Here is a 24,896-nt window from a genome sequence, read left to right on the forward strand (position 1 = left end):
AGACATGTCTTCATTTCATTCATGAATATTTCAGTGTGTTCATGAACATTTCTAAGAGATAAGGACTCTAAAAGAAATCCTCAATATTATTATAACTAAACCGAGTTAATACTTTAGTCATTAATAGATTTCCATGTTCACATTTCTTCAGTTGTCTCATAAATGTTTTACAGTTGGAAATAAGAGTTCAAAAAACGTACACTGTATTTGGTTAATGTCTCTCAAATCTCCTTTCATCTATGGTCACTTAGCACCTATAGATTTCTAATATTCTGGATTGTGCTGACTGCTTCCCCATGGCATCATTTAACATTTTCCTGTCTCCCGCGTATGTGTTGGTGGGTAGTCCCACACCACACCGGAGTTCTGACAGTGGTCGTCCCTTCTCCTGGCTTTAATGAGGGTGCCTCTGGTGCTCTCTCATGAAGATTTTATTGATTGCTTTTGGAATAAATGGGTAATGAATTCTGTCAAATGCCTTTTCTGCATATTAAGAGATCAGAATCTTTCTCTAGATCACTGAATTTTGTTTACTAATATTTTCAGAACTTCAACTGTTCCTAATTGTAACTCATCGGTAGCTTTTTTTGGTGCAAACGTTGTCAGATTCTGGGATCAATGTCATATTTACTTAAAAAAAAATTTATAAGTTTTCCCTCTTTATATATAGCCTTCGAAAGTTGGAATAACACTAGACTATCTGATCTTTAAAGATTTGGTAAAATTTCCCTATGAAGTTCCCTTGACCCTGATGGTAGAGGTCTCTAACTACTTTTTCTATTTCCTCTATGGTGATTGATCTATTTAGGAGTTCTGCTTATAATGGAACTGATTTTAATAAACCCTTTTTTCTAGAAAAGTATCCATTTCATCTACTAACCAAGGACTAATTTTGAAGTTTACCAAGTACTACAGATTATCATTTACATTCACCTATCACAACGAGTGCTCTATTTTTTTATACAGATACTAATGCATATGTATATCATTCTGAAAGAGTGTATATCATTCTAAAGAAAGCTTTTTAATGTCAAATAATTATGTCAGGTCATTATTATCAATATGGTAAGAATCCATTAGTATAGATCCTTAATTATTCATGGAGTGACCTAAATGCTTTTAAAGCCAAAATGTTATTTTGAATTTATTAAATGTTACGCTGTAGATGTTAACCCTATTGCTCAGGGTAACACACTGTAGCCAATTTAAAAGCAGCGGGGTGGAGGAGCAGTGGAGGGATAAAGTAGCACTGTAAAGCAAAGTGCCATTCTAGAATTATTCTAAACTTTAAGAATATTTGCCTTGAAAGGGTAGTTTTGACAAATCTTTTAAACACATTTTCCATTCTACCAAGATACCTCTTCAATATTATATCTAGGATTAAGACCCCAAGCATGAAGACAACATTGCAGTCATAGTATCTTAATGATGAAAAATAAACTAGGTGACTTAAAGTTGTTTTAACATTTATTTATCGTGGGACACACAAAACAAGTATCACCAACACATGCATTAAAGTGCTCTGTTATACAACACTCTCTGGGACAAACTGGCATTATATCTGACCTAACTGCAAATTGACATATTCTAGAAATATGCCATTGGAAATAAATAAATACACTACCTATGGAATCAGCTTGCCAATGAGAAAATAATGAGAAAACAATCAGACAAATCCAGATTGTGGGACATTCTAGAAGACAGATGGTCTCAACCTGCGCTGTACAATAAGATAGACATTAGCCACATGTGGCAATTTAAAATTAAATTAATTAAAAATAGATAAAGTTTAAAATTTGGTGTCTCAGTTGCACTAGGCATGTAACAAATGCATAATAGCGACATGTACCTAGTGGCTACTCTATTAGAGTGGTATTGGTTTAAACTTTCAAAAAAAGGCAGTCATGAACAAAAGAAAAAAAAAAAGGAGACAGAAGTTTCCAGAACACTAAAGAGAACAACTTAAGTGCAATGAATGATCCTTGACTTGATCCTAGATGGAGGAAAAAGAGCTATAAAAAATATTCTGGAGGAGCACCTCGGTGCCTCAGTCAGTTAAGCTCTTGCCTTCAGCTCAGGTCATGATCCAGGGGTCCTGGATCAAGCCCCTTGTAGGGGCTCCCTGCTCAGCGGTGAGTCTGCTTCTCCCTCTCCCTCTGCCCCTCTCTCCACTTGTGCTCTCGCTCTCTCTCTCTCTCCCTCTCAAATAAATAAAATCTTAAAAAAAAAAAAATATTCAGAGATAATTAAGAAAACGTAAACATAGGCTATAAGTATTCTGTACCACTGTTAAATTCCTTAGGAGTGACAATGCTATCATGGTCATGTAAATGAATGTTCTTGTTCTTAGAAGCTACAGGCTAATAAAATATTTAGAGATGAACCAACATATTTTGTCCACAGTTTCTTTTAAATGATTCTGCAGAAGGTAAAAGTGTGTAAGTAAATATTAAGAAAGCAAAAATAGCAAAATATTCACAACTGATGAAACACAGGTGAATGGCATATGTATTTGTTGTACTACTGCTCTGTCAAGTGTGTTTTAATAAATTTCATTGTTCTTTTTTGGAGGGGGTAAATATAACATAAGACACACACAGGAAGTCAGAAAAACCTTTCCATGCTTCCAGTTTGGGTTAATGAAAGATCTGTCTTACTATACAAATTAGAGTCACTTAAGGTTTCATTTTATTTTGATGAACGATGACAAAATTTGTAGTCTAAAATCTATAGTTCAGAGATCAGAATACTAAAATAGATGAGTAAGCCTCAAGATTCAGAACATATGCAAATCCAAGTTCAATTCCAGAGCACTCAGAACTCAAACTTCTGGGCAGGTTAGGAGACTTGATATTGAGGCCCTCTCGTTGCATCTGAAGTCACACTGGGTACACTTAACAAATAATGGGAGAAAAGAAAGAATGTTTTCAATTTTCCCAATGCTTTAATCAATGTTTTAAAAACTCAAAGTCATTATATTCACAGAAACACTCTTACTTCTGAATAAGAACTGTTATGATTCTTAATGTTATATCATGCTTACATCTATGGCAGTATTTCAAACCCCTCTAAAAAAGATAAGCCTATCCCTCTTACTCTGGCTTCAATCAAATTAGTTCTAAAACTACAGATGTATAAAATCAATAACTGTATAGCCTCTCAGTGTTACATAACTGAAAGTCTTTAAAACCAAAATTTTATTTTAAAATTGTCAATTCATTTTTGTAATGCTTATACTTAAATTTACTTAAGACACAGGCTTTCATTCATTGACTCTTACTCCCATTAAGTTTCTATTTGTGTTGTGAGAATGACATTCTTAGAAACACATTACCAATCTTAAATATTTAATAATCTTATAGATGTATAGTTCAAAACTTTTAATGTCTTGATTGACACCTGATGGAAAAAATGAAAGTATTTTAATTAATTTTTTTGAAAGTGTTTTTAATAGGTTTTCACACCGTATTGATAACATTTACATGAAAACTAAATTTTTTAACTTTCTTAAAACTTCATTTTTTCCTGCTAATTTCCTACCTGCGGCCAAAACACTAATAATCACACTTAACTGATGTGTAAAGAAGTATCCCTCCAGCTAAGCAGCAGGACGCTGTGCTCATAAGACCTTTTCACGCAAAAACCCTTAGTAAATAAAGGAAAAAAATTCACAAAGATGTAACCACAACAGTTTACAAGTCAAATAATTTCCAAAATTTTCCAAAAGGTGTCACAACCCTAACTTATACAACATGATCATACTTTCTAACTGGGTATTACAATTTCAAATTTTTACCTAACACTTTTGTTTTAAACATATTAACTGTGCCTAACTTAATTAATGCTAGTACCACATGTTAAAGAGACTTTTTGAAGACAGAGCACTCAGTCCCCAACACACAAATCTCTCATATTTATCTGACTAGAGAGTCTCCTTATTCAGTATGAATTTAAGGGACTTTACAGAAAGGACTTGTAGCCCATGACACAGATCTGCTGTATTATACTTGATACACATTCTTCCATATATTGGCTTTAACTTGAGGTAACATTTTTTTAAAAGTTCATTCTTTTTAATAAATTAATTTTTATTGGTGTTCAATTTACCAACATACAGAATAACACCCAGTGCTCATCCCGTCAAGTGTCCCCCTTAGTGCCCGTCACCCATTCACCCCAACCCCCCGCCCTCCTCCCCTTCCACCACCCCTAGTTCATTTCTCAGAGTTAGGAGTCTTTATGTTCTGTCTCCCTTCCTGATATTTCCCACACATTTCTTCTCCCTTCCCTTATATTCCCTTTCACTATTATTTATATTCCCCAAATGAATGAGAACATACAGTTTGTCCTTCTCAGATTGACTTACTTCACTCAGCTAAAAGTTCATTTTTGATCTGTTATCACCATTAACTTTAGAACAATAAAACAATGTTCTAAAACATTTTTAAAACAATAAAAATTAGGAAAGATATACGCAAATATATATTTTGGTATGGAGGATTAACTAATTTGCATAAATGAGTCGGTTACCATGAAGGGCTACTTCTGAATTTGGTTCCTTCCTAAATAGTTTTCAAATAATAAAGATACTGAATTATAACTATTTGTATTATGTAATTTTCAAACACTTTTAAGTTCCTAAGTCTTCAGGTTATCATTTGAGCAACAACTTACTCTTAAAACTCAGAAAAACATATCCAATAGCAAAGGATAGGACCCTACAACAAAATAAGTAGATTTTTTTCTTAAGCAGAAAAAAAGGAGCAAGAGAGGATACATTAAAAAAGAGAAAAAAAATAAAAAAAGACAGCGAAAACTATAGGAAGTGGCAGGAAATGGGAGTTCAGCATATAAAAGTCACACATTAAAAGTTACATATTATTTTACACAATTGTCTAAAACTGAAAAATTTTCCAATGTACATTTCTTCACATTTTTGGGGAAAAAAATACATAGATATAGTTTTTAAATTACACATAAGTAAAACATCCATATTATATATAATAATAAGATGAAAATTAAATTTGTGTATATATATGTATATATATAAAATGATTAAGTGTTTAAAACTGGCTATTAAGACAATGCAGAAAAATTTTTTTTAAAAAGTCACAAAGAAAATTATTTAGGAAAAATAGTTTGTGATGAGGGCTTAAGATTGTAATACATACAAGAGAAACAAAAACCCCAATAGTAAGCTAATGGAATTACTTTTAAAGATCTTCTTTAAAAGTATTCTTAACTAGCAAAAGATAAGTCAATTTCATTTTAACCAAATAATGACAAGAGATATATCATGATTTCACTTTTAAGTCTACCTACATAGCCTTTGGGAATATCTGTGTCCTCATTGCTTCCAGGATCATTTTCTAAGTGCTGCTTGATTTTTTCTTCTAATCCAACAGCATCTGCTCCTTGATATTGATCAATTCTCACTTTGTTTCGAAAAAACAAAAATGTAGGTGTTGCTGATATATTGTTGGTGGCAGCTGTTCCCTAGAATTGACAAGTGAGATGCCATTAATGAATTAAAATTTATCTTAAACCACTTTAATTTTTCATTCTACATCCCTATAGAAGTTATTACAAGTATGAACAAAAACCACATAAAATAATTTATTCCCAATTGTTTAAGAAAAAGTAGACCTATTACTGAGGGCATAGCTATATTACCCTTACGTTCCCAATGAATAACATGCATTTTTATCAGTTTTAGTGTTAAACACTTCATCCTCCAGTAGAATAATTAGCTTCCAGTACAGAAATTATGCTTCACACATCAGCTAGCTCTTTTATAACTACATGCTGTCTCTTAAATGGAGAAGCCAAAAAGAGTATTGATATGTCAACACAAACCACTGTTACTAGGAAAAAGTACAGACTGAAGACCAGTAGCCCATCTCTCCATGAAAATGAAGTAACATCCTCACCCAACTCTACTTACAGAAATGACTTTTGGCCTCCCATCAAATGCAATGCAACATCTATCTTTTAAAATTCTGCTCTAACTCCACAATATTATAAAACTGAGTGGAAATTAGCTAATTAACCCCTAACTTATGACTTACTTTTCATAAGTATAAAGATGTTGCAATGCAACATCTTTTAAAATTCTGCTCGAACTCCACAATATTATAAAACTGAGTGGAGGGATCCCTGGGTGGCGCAGCGGTTTAGCGCCTGCCTTTGGCCCAGGGCGCGATCCTGGAGACCCGGGATCGAATCCCACGTCGGGCTCCCAGTGCATGGAGCCTGCTTCTCCCTCTGCCTATGTCTCTGCCTCTCTCTCTGTGTGTGATGTGACTATCATAAATAAATAAAAAAATTTTAAAAAAATAAAAATAAAAAAAATAAAACTGAGTGGAAATTAGCTAATTAACCCCTAACTTATGACTTACTTTTCATAAGAATGACTTACTTTTTTCATAAATAGTAAAGCAAATTTGTCATCTTGCATATTCAAAAACTATAAAGAGGTACTACTACATTGTTTAAAGAAAAAAAAGCACAAGATTTACATAGAGATGTCCTCTCTAAACCTCAAAAATTGAAAAACAAAAAACATGACTGACATTTTAAAACAGTATTGTCCAAAAGAAATGTAAGACACAAATTTTGGCTATACACCAAATTATAAGTTGCCAGTATCCACAAGAAAAAAGTACCGGGAAACAAATGAAATCAATTTTAATAATATTTTTAATGAATCCATTATCTGCATTTTCAACGTGGTCAATGTAAAAAGTTAATGACATATTTCACATTTTTTTCATATTAAGCCTTCAAAATCCTCTGTGTATTTTACACTTAACAGCACTTTTGGATTTGCCACACTTCAAGTGCGCAATAACCACATGTAGCTAGTGGCTACCATACTGGACAACAAAGCTCCAGAACAGAGCACTTCCAGAGTAGAGAGAGTGAATACTGAAATAAGGGCCAGTGCTGACAGCAGTATTATAGGGTTTAAACCAAACCCCAAACTACTATTATAATTTTTAATTATATTATTATAATTATATTATATATTATATATTTATTATAATATTTAATTATTATAAAATTATTTATATTATAACATAAATATATCATATTTAAAATATTTTCTATATTTTAAACTATATATATTTAAAACTATTATAATTTTTAAGATTATATTATATAATTATATAATTATATTTTAAAATATATTATATTTAAAAACTATTACAGTATTTAAAAATATTTTCATACTCAGAAATGTATTAAAGACAAACCTCTATTATAATATTTATTATATTATAAACTACTATATTTTTATATATTACATATTATATATATTTATATATTATAATATTTAAAATATATTTTATTATAAATATATAATATTAACTATTGTAATATTTTGTTATATTTAATTATATTATAATTGATTATATTTAAACTATAATATTTAAACTTAACTTTTAAATTTAATATATTATATATAATTATATTATATTTATTATTTAATTATATATATTATTTTATAGTTAAGCTATTATATTTAAAAATATTTTATACTATTACAATATTTAAAAATATTTTCATACTCAGAAATGTATTAAAGACAAAACCTCACCAAAAAGAGGAGCTACACAACTATTCTTTTTTTTTTTAATTTTTTTTTTTAATTTTTATTTATTTATGATAGTCACACAGAGAGAGAGAGAGAGAGAGGCAGAGACACAGGCAGAGGGAGAAGCAGGCTCCATGCACCGGGAGCCTGACGTGGGATTCGATCCCGGGTCTCCAGGATCGCACCCTGGGCCAAAGGCAGGCGCCAAACCGCTGCGCCACCCAGGGATCCCTACACAACTATTCCTTAGTCAGAACTAAAGACTACATTTTTAGTGTTGGAAGGAAACTGTCAAAATTTTTTCCCATAACTCCTCCTCCATATTTCCACATTTGCAAACAGAGAATTGTCAAAGAGCCATTCCAACTAAGTAATCAGGGCAATCTCCCCGTAACACTGTGGCTCAATCAACAGTAATTAACACTTTCAGTTTCTGCTGAGTATGCAGCTTTGAAACTTCCAAATTGATCAATTCAAATCAAACTATAACCAAGAATTCTCTGCCATGGCTTTGGAATCAAGCAATGCCTCAGGAATAAAAGTTACTATTCTTGATTTGCAGAAGATAAAAAATGTAAAACAAAGGACTTCGAGATGACTGATTAGTTGAACAGCTTACTAGTTTTACATCAGAAAGATATTAATATAAACAAACCCAGAAACAATTATTGGACTATCCTTAACTAATATACCAAAATGACATTGTAATAATTCATGTCCGTATAACATTTGAATATATTCAAATAAGTACTATGTGCAGAGAGAAACAAAGGACGATAACAATGTTGAATTTCAAACCAATGTAAAAATTTTTTTAAAGGACTCCTTTCCCTTACCTGACACTGATGTACATCTACTTCCAAGAAAACTGCCTGTGGATACTTATTACTCATAGAACTGAATGCTGGGGCAATCCTTAAACATGGTCCACACCTGTGAGAAAGGTAAAATACATGCTTGGTAAAAGAACAAAACAAAACAAAACCCCCACCAAAGACTGTATTAATTTCTTTTTTTTTTTTTTTTTTTAATTTTTATTGATTTATGATAGTCACAGAGAGAGAAAGAGAGAGGCAGAGACACAGGCAGACGGAGAAGCAGGCTCCATGCACCGGGAGCCCGACGTGGGATTCGATCCCGGGTCTCCAGGATCGCGCCCTGGGCCAAAGGCAGGCGCTAAACCGCTGCGCCACCCAGGGATCCCAAGACTGTATTAATTTCTGCTCTAAAGAGTTTGTTATTAAAATATGAAATCAAACAAAATCTGATCATCCTGGCTTTAGTCTTCCCAGTCTTTTCCACTAGATTATTTGGATACACTGGCATCAATACCACATTGTCTTAATGACTACAGATATAGTTTTTTTTTTTAAGATTTTATTTATTTATTCATGAGAGAGAGAGAGCGCGCGCGCACGCAAGAGAGAGAGACAGAGAGAGAGAGAGAGAGGCAGAGGGAGAAGCAGGCTTCCTGCAGGGAGCCCCACATGGGACTTGATCCCGGGTCTCTAGGATCAGGCCCTGGGCCAAAGGCAGGGCTAAACCACTGAGCCCCCCGGGCTACCCCCAGATATAGTTTTAAAGTCTAATGATGTTGTCTTACAGCTTTGTTCTCACCAAAAGAAATTAAAGACGGAAATAAAAGGAGGAATATACTATGCTTATAAATTGGAAAACTCAATAGTGTCAAGATGTCAATTCTCCTAAATTCGATCTTTACAGTCAATGTAAAATCCCAGTAGGTTTTTTTGCAGAGGTCCAAAGCTGAGAAAATTACATTACTGGATATTAAGAACCATCACAAAGTTTTATTATTAAGGGTGTACGGTATTGATACAAGAACAAACTGACCAATGTAAAAGAAGAGGTAGAGAAACAAACTCATCCTATACTGATTTATCAAACATATGACACAGCACTGCAGTAGGGAAAGAATGGTCTTTTCAATAAGCAGTGCTGGGTCAAGTGGATACTCACATGGGAAAAATAAATGAATATTGGCCCCTATACCTCACACCACACACAAAACCAATTCCAGATGGATTACAGATCTAAATGTGAAAGGTAAAACATAAGTTTAAAAAAAAAAAAAACATAAGTTTTAAGAAAAAATACAAATGATACTTTCAAAACTTTGGAATAAGCAAAGATATCTTAAAACGCAAAAAGCACCAAAGAAAAAAAGGAAATAACTGATATACTGGAATATACTTGATAAACTGGAAAATAGAAGACCTACCTTTATCAAGATACCATTTAGAGTGAAAAGACCCCACAGAGTGGTTTAAAAAAATCTGTAAAACATATCAAAAGGCTTACACTGCTAATATGTAAAGAATTCCTACAAATCAGTAAGAACAAGACTGACACCCAAAAGGAAAACTCTTAAACTGGTACTTGACAAGTGAGGTTATCATAACAGTCAATAAATATGAAAAGATACCTCATTTCATTAGTCACTAGGGAAACCAAGGAAATGCAAATTAAAACTACTCCCACCAAAATAGCTAACACAAAAAAGAATAAAATATTACCAAGAATGTGGAGCAATTGAACTGTTAGTGACTGTGCAAACTGGTATAACAAAGGGGTAAAGAAAACTGGCAGTATCTGCTACACCAAGATTTATGCCTCCCTACTGAGCATTTCTGAGGTATATAAACAACAGAACTATCTAGATATGCTTGTCTCGGGGCATTTGAAAAAATATTGATAGTATTAATATTTCTAATAGCCCAAAGTGGAAAATACTCAAATTCCTATCAACATAGAATGTGTAAATTAATTTCAGTTACTCATACAGTTGAATACTAAGCAACAATGAAAATGAGTGATGTAAAATGTCATGCAGAAACATGGATCAACCTCACAAATAATACTGAGAAAAGTAGTACATTATATGATTCCATTTATGCACCAGTTCAAATACAGGCAAAACAAATCAATGGTACTATAAATCAGGACAAAGGTTACTTTTCTGAGAGTTAATGACAGGATTAGGTCATGAGAGAGATTTCAAAAGGCTAGTGATGCTCTGTCCAGAAGCTGATTACATGGGCATGTGTGTTCAATTTATGAAAATTCATTAAGCTATACATTTATAATTGTGTACTATGTTGCATCTCAATAAAAGTTTAGAGAAAAAATCTTGGGAAGAGCAGATAAGAACACAAGGAGAAGCAAATTCTGAAGCACAAAATGTTCAAACTCACAAATGTTTATCCTCAAGCTGAGATTATCTCTCTAGTCTTAAAATTTTAATCAGTATTTTCATCCCGTGCCATCGTTAAGCCTCACACCAAAAAAGCTAAGAAAATAACCAATTAAATTCTTAAATATTAAACCTCATGCTTCTGAAAGTAGATTTTTAGATCTAACAATCCTCAAATAGGTCCTGAGACCAAATTATAAAGAAATAAACATTTACAGTAACTATATCTATGTTTAGTTTAGCAAAATACTTCCAGTTATCAGTAAGTCTTAAACATTACGGATAGGAGTACCAACTGTTAGATCCTTTTTGCCATTAATCATTATCTGTCAATCTTAAATGAACACAACTCAAGATTCAACAATCTCATTTCTATACATCATATCCTACCCTAACACTCATTCTCACAGCATGTGTAACAAAGTTCAATGCAATGTTTATAACAACAAAAAATTAGAAATAATCTAAATGACAATCAACAGCAAAATAATTTAAAATGTTATGACACATTAATACCAGGAGATAAGGATAATTTGTAAATCTGTACTGTTTAAAAGGAAACTAAGTCTCATAATAAAATTCTCTATTACCACATTATAAAGATGTGTGTATACACACACATTAGGTTCATCACCCAATAATCAGTTAATTACTTCTGCAAAGTATGACTGGAAAAGGAAGACAGTTTAGTGGAGATTTTTTTAATTATTCATACTTCTGTATCCTTTGTTATTTTAAGATGAACTGGTACCTTTATTTTAAAATATTAAACAAAAAAATTTAAAAAATAAAAAATAAAAATAAATAAATATTAAACAACCTGAGACTAGAGGATTTAACTTTAACTGCATTTAAACAAGTGTCCCAAATGAAGCACACCTATTTATGCCACACCACAATATATTCATTCCTGAAAAGAAATCTCCCTTCTGCAAATGCATGTATTCAAAGTAAGAAGACATATGGGAAAAATAGGACTGAGGCAAACCATTTAACCCACTCAACTTTGTAAAAACATCCCTAACAAAAAAATAGTACCGTACTCAGGAGATACTTGGGACAGTCAGGTAGGTGGCTCAGACCTAGAGGCTACCCCAGAGAATATTTAAAATAAACAAAAACAGGACACCTGGGTGGCTCAGCGGTTAAGTGCATCTGCATCTGCCTTCCACGCAGGGTATGATCCTGGAGTACCACCGGGATCGAGTCCCACATCCGGCTCCCTGCATGGAGCCTGCTTCTCCCTCTGCCTGTGTCTCTGCCTCTTTCCCTCTCTCTGTGTCTCTCATGAATAAATAAAATCTAAAAAAAAAAAAATACTTTTTTTTAAATAAACAAAAACAATGGAAGTGCCCGTTTCAGGTGCTATAACAGTTCTCCAGGTGGAAGTGGAGCTCTAAGCCAGTGGGGCTGCAGGAGGAAGTGCAATACTGAGAAATAACCCCTTGAGGGAGTAAGTGCTGAGTACAAGTGTTCATGTTCATGTTCATTTTATTAACTTTAAGTTTCTTAAAATAAACCTTTCAGGAAGCTTACCTGTATAGCTGAGGGCTTGCCTCCTTCCTATCTAAGGTTCTAGTTCTACTCCTCGCTACCTAGGGAAAATAAAATACAAACCACCACAATTTCCACATTATACTGACATCATCACTCTATTCACTCGGCATGTATGAGCTAACTAGTGTTAAAGTAACAAAATGAAACAAAACAACCCCACTTCTATCTACACTTCTTGTAGATAAAATAACTGTACTAAGATAACTTTTCCTTTTCAAACTTTAACCATATCTAAATCCTGTTTTAGTTAGCCATCACAGGTTGTAACTTTAGTCAAAAATCAAAGTAAGTCACAGAACACAGAAGCAGAAATAAATACAGTGGCATACTTTCACACTATAATCATTCAAGTGAATTGAGTGCTTAAGTAAGATGTTTGCCTGCTTAATATTAGCATTTAAGAATAAACTCAAATTTCCATTATTACCTGAACTCATGAGCAAGTCACTCAATTTCTCCATGTAAAATGAGAAGGAACTAGATTGTCTAGGACCTTTCTCATATCTACAATATTATGTCCCGGGGCACCTGGGTGGTATAGTCAGTTAAGTGTCCAACTCTTGGTTTTGACTTAGGTCGTGATTTCAGGGTTGTCAGACTGAGCCCCATGTCGAGCTCCACGTTCAGCAAGGAGTTTGCTTGAGACTCTCTCTCCTTCTGCCCCTTCGCCTCCCCTAAAATCAATCAATCTTTAAAATATTATGCCCCAAATATGCCTGAATTTCAGGATCATACTTTCTTCTCTTGTGTAGCCATTAATTCACAGCCTTAAATAATATATAGTCACAGAGCCTCTGAACTTCTAAAAGTGCCTAGAGATCATCTAATCCAGGGGTTTAAAAAAGAAAAAAAAAAGTTCCTTTTCTACCTCTGAACCTCTCTTTGATAGAAAGATTATCTGTTAAATCTAATATGTAAAATAAGGGCAGCCCCAGTGGCTCAGCGGTTTAGCAACACCTTCAGCCCAGGGGGTGATCCTGGAGATCCAGGATTAAGTCCCATGTCGGGCTCCCTGTGTGGAGCCTGCTTCTGCCTCTGCCTGTGTCTCTGCCTCTTTGTGTCTCTCTCGTGAATAAATAAGTAAAATCTTAAAAAAATAAATAATAGTATGTAAAATGGGTATGTAAGAAGGATTCTGGGGGTAGCCCTGGTGGCTCAGCGGTTTAGCGCCACATTCAGCCCAGGGTGTGATCCTGGAGTCCGGGGATTGAGTCCCACATCAGGCTTGATGTGCATGAAGCCTGCTTCTCCCTCTTCCTGTGTCTTTGCCCCTCTCTCTCTCTCTCTCTCTCTCAAATAAATAAAATCTTAAAAAAAAAAGAAAAAAAAAAGAAAAAGAAGAAGCATTTTGACTTTTTTTTTTTTAATTTTCATTTATTTATGATAGTCACACGGAGAGAGAGAGAGGCAGAGACAGAGGCAGAGGGAGAAGCAGGCTCCATGCACTGGGAGCCCGACGTGGGATTCGATCCAGGGTCTCTAGGATCACGCCCTGGGACAAAGGCAGGCGCTAAACCGCTGCGCCACATGTTTTTTGGGGGAAAAAGAACACAGCAGACAACTCTTTCTCCAAAACAAAAAGAACCAAAGCCACAAAGCTAAAACCTTAAAACTGCCTAACCTAACACAATTATCGGAGAAGTAAGAACTGAAGATCAGAAAAGTTAAACGACTTGCCCAAGATCAGACATGCTAGTCAATGGCAGGGCCACAACGGAACAGTTAACTCCTAATCCAATCCAAGATCAGCTTTCTTTGAAAGCACCAAGTTAGTTTCATAAGCAAGATTTTTGTTTATAGTCATAATACAAATAATTCTACTTCATGAACTTGACACTTCACTATTTGCTAAAGTAGTCAGTGCTCTGCCTTGAGCAATAACGTGTAAACACACTGCTGATAAATGGTAAGGAAAACGTATGTGCTTTCTGAAGAGAAATTTTAAAAGTATTTCTCTGTAGGGCACAACTTTAAAGTAGGTAATATCTAGATTAATTATATTTTAATTAGGGCAGGCATAATCATAATTGGTCCTATTAATAACACAAAATGGTTAGCATTCATGGAGCATTTACTGTATGTTATACAATTTACAAAAGCTTTAAATTCATTTAAGCTCTACAATTCCTCATTTCAAAGTCAAGAACAATTAAATACAGTGCTAGAATGTGATCACAAAATCCAACTCTTAAGAGGTATTTCCCAAACCCCAAACAGTGGCCTTACACACTGCTTTTTGTTATTTCTAAATTAACCACCAAGATTAAAACTATTTATACGCTCTTTACAAAAATCCAGACAGATACCATTTTGCAAAGTTCAAATCCAGGCAAAACTAATTTGTAGTGTTAGAATTCAAGAATGAGAAGAAAGTATGGTGGTGGGAGGGGCATGAGGGTGGAGGTTTTTCATGTATACATTAGTTAAAACTTATCAAAGTATACACAGATGATTTGTGTACATTTTTGCATGCATGTTATGCTTCAAATAAAAGTATACTTTTAAGAAAAATTCTCTTCTCTGAGGCTTCACCATGCCCTAGTTATCTTAAAGCTACCTACCTCATTATCTGCCTGGCCCCTATGGACTACTGAGGCTGCTATCTCTGTAATTCAGTCTGCAGCAATCTTGCAACATATAATTAATATCATGTGTGCGGGTGTATGTGTGTGTGAAAGATGTATTATGGACAAGATACCATAACCATTAGAACTCAACATCCTAATACACATTAACATTCTTCCCAAATGGTAACAGTAACACCTAACCAACTACAAAGTATGACCTGATTTAGCAAAACTCAATATATGGTAAATACATCTATAAAAATGATACATTCACAAATTCAAGATAAGAATCATTCATACTCCATATCATTTCACTTATCTGTGGAATCTAGAAAACAAATACACAAATGAAAAAAATCGGAAACAGATTCAGAAATACAGAAAACACAATGGTGGTGGTGGGAGAGGATTGGTGAAGGGATCAAGGAGTACAAACTTCCAGTTATGTAGTCATGGGGATGAAAAGTACAGCATAGGGAATATGATCAATAATACTGTAATAACTTTGTATGGTAAGAGATAGTAACTATGCTTATGGTAAGCGTTTTGTAAAGTATATGTTAAATCACTATGTTGTACACCCGAAACTAATGTAATACCGTATGCCAAGTAGACTTCAATAAAAAAAAAAAATCATTCATACTAAGTTTTATGCAAAGAAAATGTATTTTCTTTTAGCACTGGGGCTTACCCATCAGTCATAACAAAACTGGCACTGCTTAAAATCACCAAATGTATCCAAGTATATTCAAAATGAGTAACAGTTTGGAAATAAAAGTTACAAAAACATGTTACCACAGTATATGATTCACATATATAATTTTATCCTCTAAAACAATACTGTTAGGTTACACGTTACTATTCCCATTCTACAGCTAAAGAGTAGAACATCACAAGAGTGAACTGAAATGTCCTGAAATCATAAGACTAGTTTGCAAGCAGAACTGTAACTAAATAATTCGAGGCAATATTTACTAAAATACATCAGGCTCTGTGCAATACAGAGATGAATCTGCATTTCATTTCTACTTAGGCTAGAAGAACAAGGACAACACTTTACAATCCAAACTGCATTCAGCAACGGAACCTTAAGTTACTTAACCTGTGACTCAAATCCTCCTTTGTAAAATGGGGAATAATTTCAAAGATCATTTTAAGGATTCAGTGAATCCATATAAATATTTAAACAAGTCTCTTATGAAAGTAAATAATATGTAAATATGTAAAATAATACACAAATATGACTTTTTGTCTTAAAAAAAATACTGGAGAAGGGTGCCAAGACCATTCACTGGGGAAAAGACAGTTTTTTCAACAAATGGTTCTGGGAAACCTGGATATCAGAAACCTGGATATCAACATATAAAAGAATGAAGGTAGATCTTTGGCTGTTTTTGAAAAAAAAATTTATTTATTTTTTCATGAGAGAGAAAAGCAGAGACACAGGCAGAGGGAGAAGCAGGCTCCCTGCAAGGAGCCCGGTGTGGGACTCGATCCCAGATGCTGGATCACACCCTGAGCTGAAGGCAGAGACGCTTAACCACTGAGCCACCCAGGCATCCCGGATCTTTATACCATATACAAAAATTAACTCAAAATGGGTAAAAGATCTAAACTTGAGAGCTAAAATTACAAAATCCTTTGATGAAAACAGGGGTTAAATCTTCATGACACTAGACTTGACAATGATTTCTGGAATATGACACTAAAAGCACAAGCAACAAAAGATAAACTGGACTTCACCAAAATTTAAAGACTTGTGCATCAAAGGACACTACCAAGGAAGTGAAAGGTAACCAGTAGGAGAAAATATTTATAAATCATATGTAAGAACTAACAACCAAAAGGTGTAATGCTCCTACAAATTAATGCTTAATAAATAAAATAAATAAATAAATGCTCCTACAAATTAAGTAAAAAACCAAAGTTTTTTTCATTTCATTCAAAATGAGCAAAGGACTTGAAAAGACATTTCTCCAAGGAAGATAAATGACCAATAAACACTAGGAAATATGCTCAACTTCATTAGTCATTAAGGAAATGCAAACCAAAACCACCAGACCACTTCACACACATTTAGGATGGCTATTAAAATATAAAAAATGTTCGCAGGTATGTAGAAAATTGGAACTCTCCTGCACTGCTGGCGGGAATGCAAAAACAGTGCAACCACATTCTACTCCAGGTAGAAAAAGAAAAAGAACTGAAAGCAGGGACTCAAAGAAATCCTTGCACACCAATGTTGAAAGCAGTATTACTCACAATAGCCAAAAGGTGCAAACAACTGAAACGTCTATCAAAAGATGAATAAGCAATATATGATATAAAAATACAATGATTAATATTTAGCTTCAAAAAGGAAATTCTGACACATGCTGCAACATGTGTCAGAACCTTGAAAACATGTTACGTGAAGTAAGCCAGAAACCAAAGGACAAATATTATATAATTCCACTTACATGAGGTATACAAGAATACGCAAATTCATAAATACAAAAAGAAGTTACTAGGGGTGGGAGCTTGGGGGTAATGGGTACAGTCATCAGTTAATGCTTTTATCCGAGATAATGAAAAAATTCTAGGAAACAATGATGATGTTGGTACAACATTGTGAATGTTAATGCCATTGATTTGTACATTTAAAAATGGCTAAATGTAAATGTCATGTTACATATATTTTACAATTAAAAAACTTGAGTGCTCACTTTGGCAGCATATATATTAAAATTGGAACGATATGGAGATTAGCATGGCCCCTGCACAAAGATGACATGCAAATTCATGAAGCATTCCATATTAAGAAAGAAAGAAAGAAAGAAAGAAAGAAAGAGAAAGAAAGAAAGAAAGAGAGAGAAAGAGAGAAAGAGAGAAAGAAAGAAAGAAAGACAAGGAAAGAAAATACTGGATACCCCTTGAAGATTCTTCAACAGAAGAAGCGACAATCTGCGTAATATTTTATGAAATTACTAGGTTAGATACAACGTGAAAGTGGAGAAAAAGGAATAAGGCTTAAAGTAGGGTAGGAAAAGAAATAAATAGGTGCTGGAGAAAACTATGTTCTTGGTCTAAAATGGGACATTAACTTTGATCTAAGAGGTTTTCTACATGATCTACTGGATAGAGTTGTTGGAGGGTCTAATACTGGATGGACAGTTACCCCAGTTGGGTCACACTGACACACAGTTTGTGTAAGAATACTAATGGCCAAATGTTATAGAACTTTAAGGCAAAAACAATCTTACTAGATTTATAAATATCACCTATAAATAGAGAAGTTCTCTAAATCCAAGCATTTTCTTTGCGCTCAGTTTTTTTTTTAATAAAGTAAATTTTCATTGCATCAAAATACCTTTTTAAAAGCATATCACACAGTCCTTTGCCAATCAATGTCTGCAGTTGTTTATGGTTAAATGTTGCCTCATTGTTAATGGAAGTGTCTCCTTAATAGCAAGTTTCCCAACTTTCCTCACTTCGATTAATAAATTATCACTGTCATTTTTTCCGCTACGGTAAAGGAAAAAGAGAGGATTAATTATTGGGGGATGAAAATTATTCACTCCTGTGGATGAGAATTAGAAAAGTAAACTAAAAAGGAGATTCATCATTAAAAGTCATCTCTTCCCTGTTCCAACTTGGTCCTAGGCACTTCACAATCGTACAATGGAGGGGTCCCTCCATACTCAACAACACAGACACTACAAAAATCACTTAAGGCTGGGAAGACACATCATACAATTCGGACAGTCCTTTTATCCACGTCTTTATAATGAAATCTTTATCTTCCTCAATTCGGTAAATGCAAAAGTCCGCATGTCAAACTGGGACTCCATGCCGCCCTATGAAATCCAATATAATGTCCCTTTTCAATTCTGTAGGAGAGAGACTGGCACGGGAATAAGTCCTTAATTGTCTTCCTATCTGCACCCCTCCCCCAGCGCTAAAACTACCTAATCCTGATGCCACGGCTTACACACGCAACACTTACATTCAGCAGCCACGAATCACTTTTTACCCTGATTCAAAAGTCCTTGGGCAGCCCTGGTGGCGCAGCGGTTTGGCGCCTGCCTTTGGCCCAGGGCGCGATCCTGGAGACCCGGGATCGAATCCCACGTTGGGCTCCCGGGGCATGGAGCCTGCTTCTCCCTCTGCCTGTGTCTCTGCCTCTTTCTCTCTCTCTCTCTGTCTGTCTCTCATGAATGAATGAATAAATAAAATCTTAAAAAAAAAAATCCTGCCTTAGGTGTCTATAGTTACCTGGACAATGAGATGTGTCACCTAAGCAGTGATAGATGTCGTGGATTTCTCCAGGTTGGTGTAAGCGTGAGTAACCCGAGGGATCAAGATAAACGGAGTTTGATCCTTCTGAGTTAGGCAGTGGCCTGCACAAGCGGAGGTCGGTAAACACGCCCTCTGAAACCCTGGCTCTGCAGGCCTGCTGCCAACACGTCACGCTCACACAGGTGCACTGCGCACTCCGAACGGAAACTCCAGCTCTGTCTGCGACCTATAATAAACTACGCTGGGAGTCAGCAAAGCCGGTTGGGCTACTTTCGAGATCTCTGTCCTCTTTAAACCATTGGGTCAAAAATGGGAGTCCACACACCATCAAGCTCAAATCCGGGTGTCTGGAGACCTGCATACACGGTGCGTCCACTCACTCACTCCAGCAACTTCGGTGACCCGATGCAGCCGCGCACACCGGGGAGCCGAAGTCACTAAGGTACCGGCCAAGCCAATCGCCAAACCATTAAGAAAAGTAAAGAGCACGCGGGCCCAACGTGGGTTTAAAATGCATCCAGGAAGCCTCACGACTAAGCGCTACGCAGTGTAAGTTGGATATAGCCCCAGATGAATTTTTTTTTCTTTTTTTAAGAATTGCAGGTAGGGAAGAAAGCCAAGGTGTTGGGCGAATCAAGGTTTTAGGATTGCCAAGATGCAAGTGACAGCTGGCTCCCAGGAGCGGAGTGGACAGGCGAAAGCGGGGGCGGCCCGGGAGGACCGGGGGGTGGGGGTGGGGGGGCTCCACGGCCCGAGCCCGTCCGCGGGTGCACGAGGGCCGCCGGGGCCTCCCGGGCCGGGGAGCCGGAGGGCCAGGCCCCGCACCGTCCGGGCGTCCCCGGTGCACCCTGCGGGCTCCGGCGCGGGAGCCGAGGCCTCCCCGGGCGGCGGCCTGGGGCTGGGGCTGGGGCTGGGGCTGGGGCCGGGGTCGGGCCGGGGTCGGGGCCGGGGCTGGGGCTGGGGCCGGGGCAGCGGCCGCTAGGGAGCGGGGCCCGGGGAAGGTGGGGCAGCAGGCGGCGACACGCAGGGCCCGCAGCTCGCGCCCGGCCTCACCCGCGCATGGTGAACTTGACCACGGCGAGTCTGGAGCCCGCGCCGCTCAGCTCCGGCTGGAAGTCCGGGTCGCTCCCGACCGGCTTCACGCCCACCATTCTCGGCCCGGCAGGGCGGCCGCGACGCCACCGGCTTCCGAAGTGAAGGCGAAGGCCCGGCGGGGGCGGGGGCGAGGGCGACGCTCCGGAAGGCCGAGGCCCGGGCGCAGGCGGCGGCGACCGCGGCGGCGTCTCCGGGGCTCTCAGTGCCGAGTCACGCCCGGGAGCGGGGCGGCCGAAGGGGCGGGCGCGGGCGCGGAAGGCGGGGGAAGGGGGGGGCCTGCGGCGCCCGGCAGCCACCGCGCGGCGGGGCCCTCGGCGCCTGCGCGCCGCGACGTCACTTCCGCGTCGTTCTGTTTGCTTCCCGCCGCCCAATCCTATGACGCGCCACTGGCCCCGCCCCCAGAGGAGGAGCCCCGCGCCGGCTGGAGCGGCGCAGGCGCAGAAGAGAGGCAGTGGGGGAGGGTCAGGGGAGGAGGAGGAGAGGGGCAGGGGAGGAGGAGGGGGAGGGGCAGGGGAGGAGGAGGGGGAGGGGCAGGGGAGGAGGAGGGGGAGGGGCAGGGGAGGAGGAGGGGGAGGGGCAGGGGAGGGCCCGTGGGGTCGTCTGCGCGGCGGGGACTGTGGGCCGTATCCCGCCCCGCGCCCCACGTTGGTTCGGGGCGAAGATCTGAACCCCCGAAGTGCTGGAAGAAGTACTTTGGTCTCCTGTTAGGGCTGCAAGTCTCCCCACTAGACAAAAAGGGACTTTAGGCACATTGATTTAGGGATCCCGTGGCTCACGGGCCTTGTGCTGTCATCCACAAGCTGCCACGCACCTGCCTTTAAGTTGTGCCTTAAAGAAACGAAAGCATCGTCCTTCCTTTAGAGTGACCCCGTCTCCCTTGAGAAAACGAGTGGGAAATAGCAGAGGGACACGGAGCAGGAGAGGATCCTAACTCTGGGAAAGGAGCAGGGGGCGGGGGAGGGGGAGAGCACTGGGTGTCCTACTATTGCAAATGGAACTCCAATAAAAAAAGGCAAAGAAATAATAAAATAAAATAAATAAAATAGAATAAAATATAAAATAAAATAATAAAATACAATAATAAAATACAATAAATAAAATAAATAATAAAATAAAATAATAAAATAAATAAAATAAAATATAAAATAAAATAAATAGAATAAAATAATAAATAAAATAAAATAATAAAATAAATAAAATATAAAATAAAATAAATAAAATATAAAATAAAATAAAAATAAAATAAAAATAAAATAAAAATAAAATAAAATAAATAGAATAAAATAATAAATAAAATAAAATAATAAAATAAATAAAATATAAAATAAAATAAATAAAATATAAAATAAAAATAAAAATAAAATAAAAATAAAATAAAATAAAATAAAGAGTTAAAAAATAGACCTGCCCTACAACCCAGCAATTGCACTGCTGGGGATTTACCCCAAAGATACAGATGCAGGGAAATGCCCTGACACCTGCACCCCGATGTTTCTAGCAGCAATGTCCACAATAGTTAAACTGTGGGGGGAGCTTCAGTGTCCATCAACAGATGATGGATAAAGAAGATGTGGTCTATGTGTACAGTGGGATATTCCTCAGCCATTGGAAACGACAAATACAAAAAAAAAGAAAAGAAAAGAAAAGAAACGACAAATACCCACCATTTGCTTCGACGTGGGTGGAACTGGAGGGCATGATGCTGAGTGAAGTAAGTCAATCGGAGAAGGACAATCAGTTATATGGTTTCACTCATACGGGGAATGTAAGAAATAGTGAAAAGGAATAAAGGGGAAAGGAGAGAAAATGAATGGGAAATACCAAAGGGAGACAGACAATGAGAGGCTCCTAACTCTGGGAAATGAACAAGAGGTAGTGGAAGGGGAGGTGGGCGGGAGGATGGGGGGACTGGGTGATGGGCACTGAGGGGGGCACTTGATGGGATGAGCACTGGGTGTTATACTATATGTTGGCAAGTCGAACTCCAGTTAAAAAATACAAAAAAATAAAGTAAGAGTTTAAAATAGAGCTCCCCTACAACCCAGCAATTGCACTGCTGGGGATTTACCCCAAAGATACAGATGCAGTGAAACAGCAGGACACCTGCACCCCGATGTTTATAGCAGCAATGTCCACAATAGCCAAACCGTGGGAGGAGACTCAGTGTCCATCCACAGATGATGGATAGAGAAGATGTGGTCTATGTACACAATGGAATATTCCTCAGCCATTGGAAATGACAAATACCCACGATTTGCTTTGACATGGATGGAACTGGAGGGAATTATGCTGAGTGAAATAAGTCTGAGAAGGACAATCATCATATGGTCTCATTCATTTGGGGAATATAAAAAATAGTGAAAGGGAATAAAGGGGAAAGGAGAGAAAAATGAGTGGGAAATATCAGGGAGACAGAACATGAGAGACTCGTAACTCTGGGAAATGAACTATGGGTGGTAGAAGGGGAGGTGGGTGGGGGGTGGGGGTGACTGGGTGATGGGCACTGTGGGGGGCCCTTGACGGGATGAGCACTGGGTGTTATGCTGTATGTTGGCAAATTGAACTCCAATAAAACAAATATAAAAAATAAAAATGGAAAAAAAATAGAACGATCACATCTTCCTCTAGATGATCACAGTCTCGTGATAGGGGCCCACAATAGTTACCCTAACAAGTTTGCAAAGGAAACGGTGGGGATGAATGACACAGGGGACAAACGGAGCAGGTAAACTTGCTAGAAATTGTGGGGCTTGAGCTGAATTTTGATAGAAGAAGGTAGCCAAAAAAAAAAAGTAAAAAGAAGGTAGCCAGATGGTGAGAGGTGACAAAGGTATTACAGGAAGAAGAACCAACAGTACCGATTCGTGGTTTGGGAGAGCTGATGATAAATAATGATAATAAATAGCTAACAATGTGTGCACTAGACAAGATACGTGCTCTTTGTGTATATTAGCTCGTGTAATTCTCACAACCACCCTGGGAAGTAGGTTCTATTATTATTTCGCCCATAGACTGGTTCTCCCTAGTTCACACTCCTAGTACGATGTCAAATCAGCAATCGAGTTGAGGTAATCTAACATCAGCATGTTCTTTTAAGTGTCAGGCTAGGTGATGTATGATTTGCTTTTGGATTTAGCTGAGGTGATGAAACTGAGGAGGAAAGTGCAGGTATGATCAGGACTAGCTAAGGAATTTTTGTATTTTAACATGAATGCAATGGAGTAATCACTGCAGGGCAATTTTTTTTTAATTACAAAAAAAGTGCCTTTAGCAAAAGCCCTCAGGTGGCAGTGAGGAGGATAGAAGGTGGTGAGACAAATTGAGGTTACTAAAGTAATCCAGGAAGTGAGTTATGGGAGTAGCTGAAGTGGTAATGAAGAGGACAAGATATATTTGAGAAACCATTAGATAAAAATCACAAGATTTAGTGACCAATTTACTGCAATGACGGAAGAAGGAGGGGATGGTGCAAGTATCTCAGTCTTGTGGCTCTTTGTTAAGATGCCAGTAGGATACCTAGGTAATGAGTATAGCAGGTAGGGAGGTTGAGTCTGGAACTAAGAAAAAGGAGTAAGCTAAAGTTGCAGATTTGAGATTTATTAGTTTTAAGGGTGAAAACTGAAGCCCAAGAACACAATTACACAATTTGGAGGCCATGACAATTGTCCCTGTTCTACTGATGACAAGGTTGACTTTCAGACAAGCAAGTAACTCATTCAGTTATACAGTAGTACAGCTGCTTATACCTCATCATTGCACCCAACATTATATTGAAACAGACTTTATGCATGTGCATAGAACCTTCTCGCAGATGTTATTGCAAGGTGATGCTCTACAGAGTGTTTTTTTCTATATATTACAAATCTCTTCAAAAATTATAAATAGTATATACATATATATAGATGTTCTATATTCTATATATATTGAATATATATTGAATATTCTATATATAGCTATATTTTATATTAGAATATGTTCTATATCATATGTGTGTGTGTGTGTATATATATATATATATATATATATGAAGAAGAAGAAGAAAGAAAGAAGGTGCAGCTGGGGGAAAAATTACTGCACAACAATTCTACAAAGAAGGCCCAAGTTTCTTCCTTACCCTATTAGTAGTAACTAGAACAAATATAATATTCACAGTTAATTGGTCTCCTGTGAACTTTATATCATTAAGTAAAGTAAGATTTTGGTGGGTGCAATTTTCCCCCAAAATGTTAATTTTTTTCTTAATTTGTATATACCACTCTAAAAACCCCATTTACTAGAATTTTCCATGAAAATTTTAGAAAAAACTTACCATTAAGCTTCTGCAAAGATGACTTGTGGTTATTCTTAAGAGGATGATACACCTTCCCTATTCCTGAGATGAACATATTCAGAAATGCAAAATACACTGCACATAAACCCCAGCTCCACCCCGTCCCTCACATTTTACTATAACTGTTATATTCTGAAATCCATAGGTCTCAAGCTGTAGTGAGCTCATTAAAATGTGAGTTTCCAGTTTCACACCCAGAAATTCTAATTCAGTAGTGCTGGTATATGGCTCAAGAATCTGAACTTTAGGGCAGCTCTGGTA

General features: G+C 37.2%; 1 protein-coding gene and 1 non-coding gene across 3 annotated transcripts in view; one reads left to right on the top strand and one right to left on the bottom strand.

The window, feature by feature from the left end:
• The window catches only part of TXNL1 (thioredoxin like 1), a 34,188-nt gene extending 13,614 nt beyond the window's left edge, over positions 1-20,574 (bottom strand). The window contains exons 1-3 of one of the 2 annotated variants that reach the window (XM_041739726.1): positions 20,264-20,574; positions 8,434-8,530; positions 5,323-5,496 (exon numbers count right to left, since the gene is read on the bottom strand). In XM_041739726.1, the coding sequence (XP_041595660.1) occupies positions 5,323-5,496; positions 8,434-8,530; positions 20,264-20,361 (369 nt within the window). In that variant the 5' untranslated portion in view covers positions 20,362-20,574. The remainder of the gene's footprint in view (positions 1-5,322; positions 5,497-8,433; positions 8,531-20,263) is intronic. The other variant, XM_041739727.1, reaches the window with a different exon arrangement.
• LOC121482198 lies at positions 17,630-17,733 on the top strand. The gene has a single exon (XR_005985553.1). It is a non-coding gene; the product is annotated as a U6 spliceosomal RNA (small nuclear RNA).
• Positions 20,575-24,896: the final 4,322 nt, after the last annotated feature.

Source organism: Vulpes lagopus, chromosome 24, assembly GCF_018345385.1.
Source record: "Vulpes lagopus strain Blue_001 chromosome 24, ASM1834538v1, whole genome shotgun sequence".
Taxonomy (NCBI): Eukaryota; Metazoa; Chordata; class Mammalia; order Carnivora; family Canidae; genus Vulpes; species Vulpes lagopus.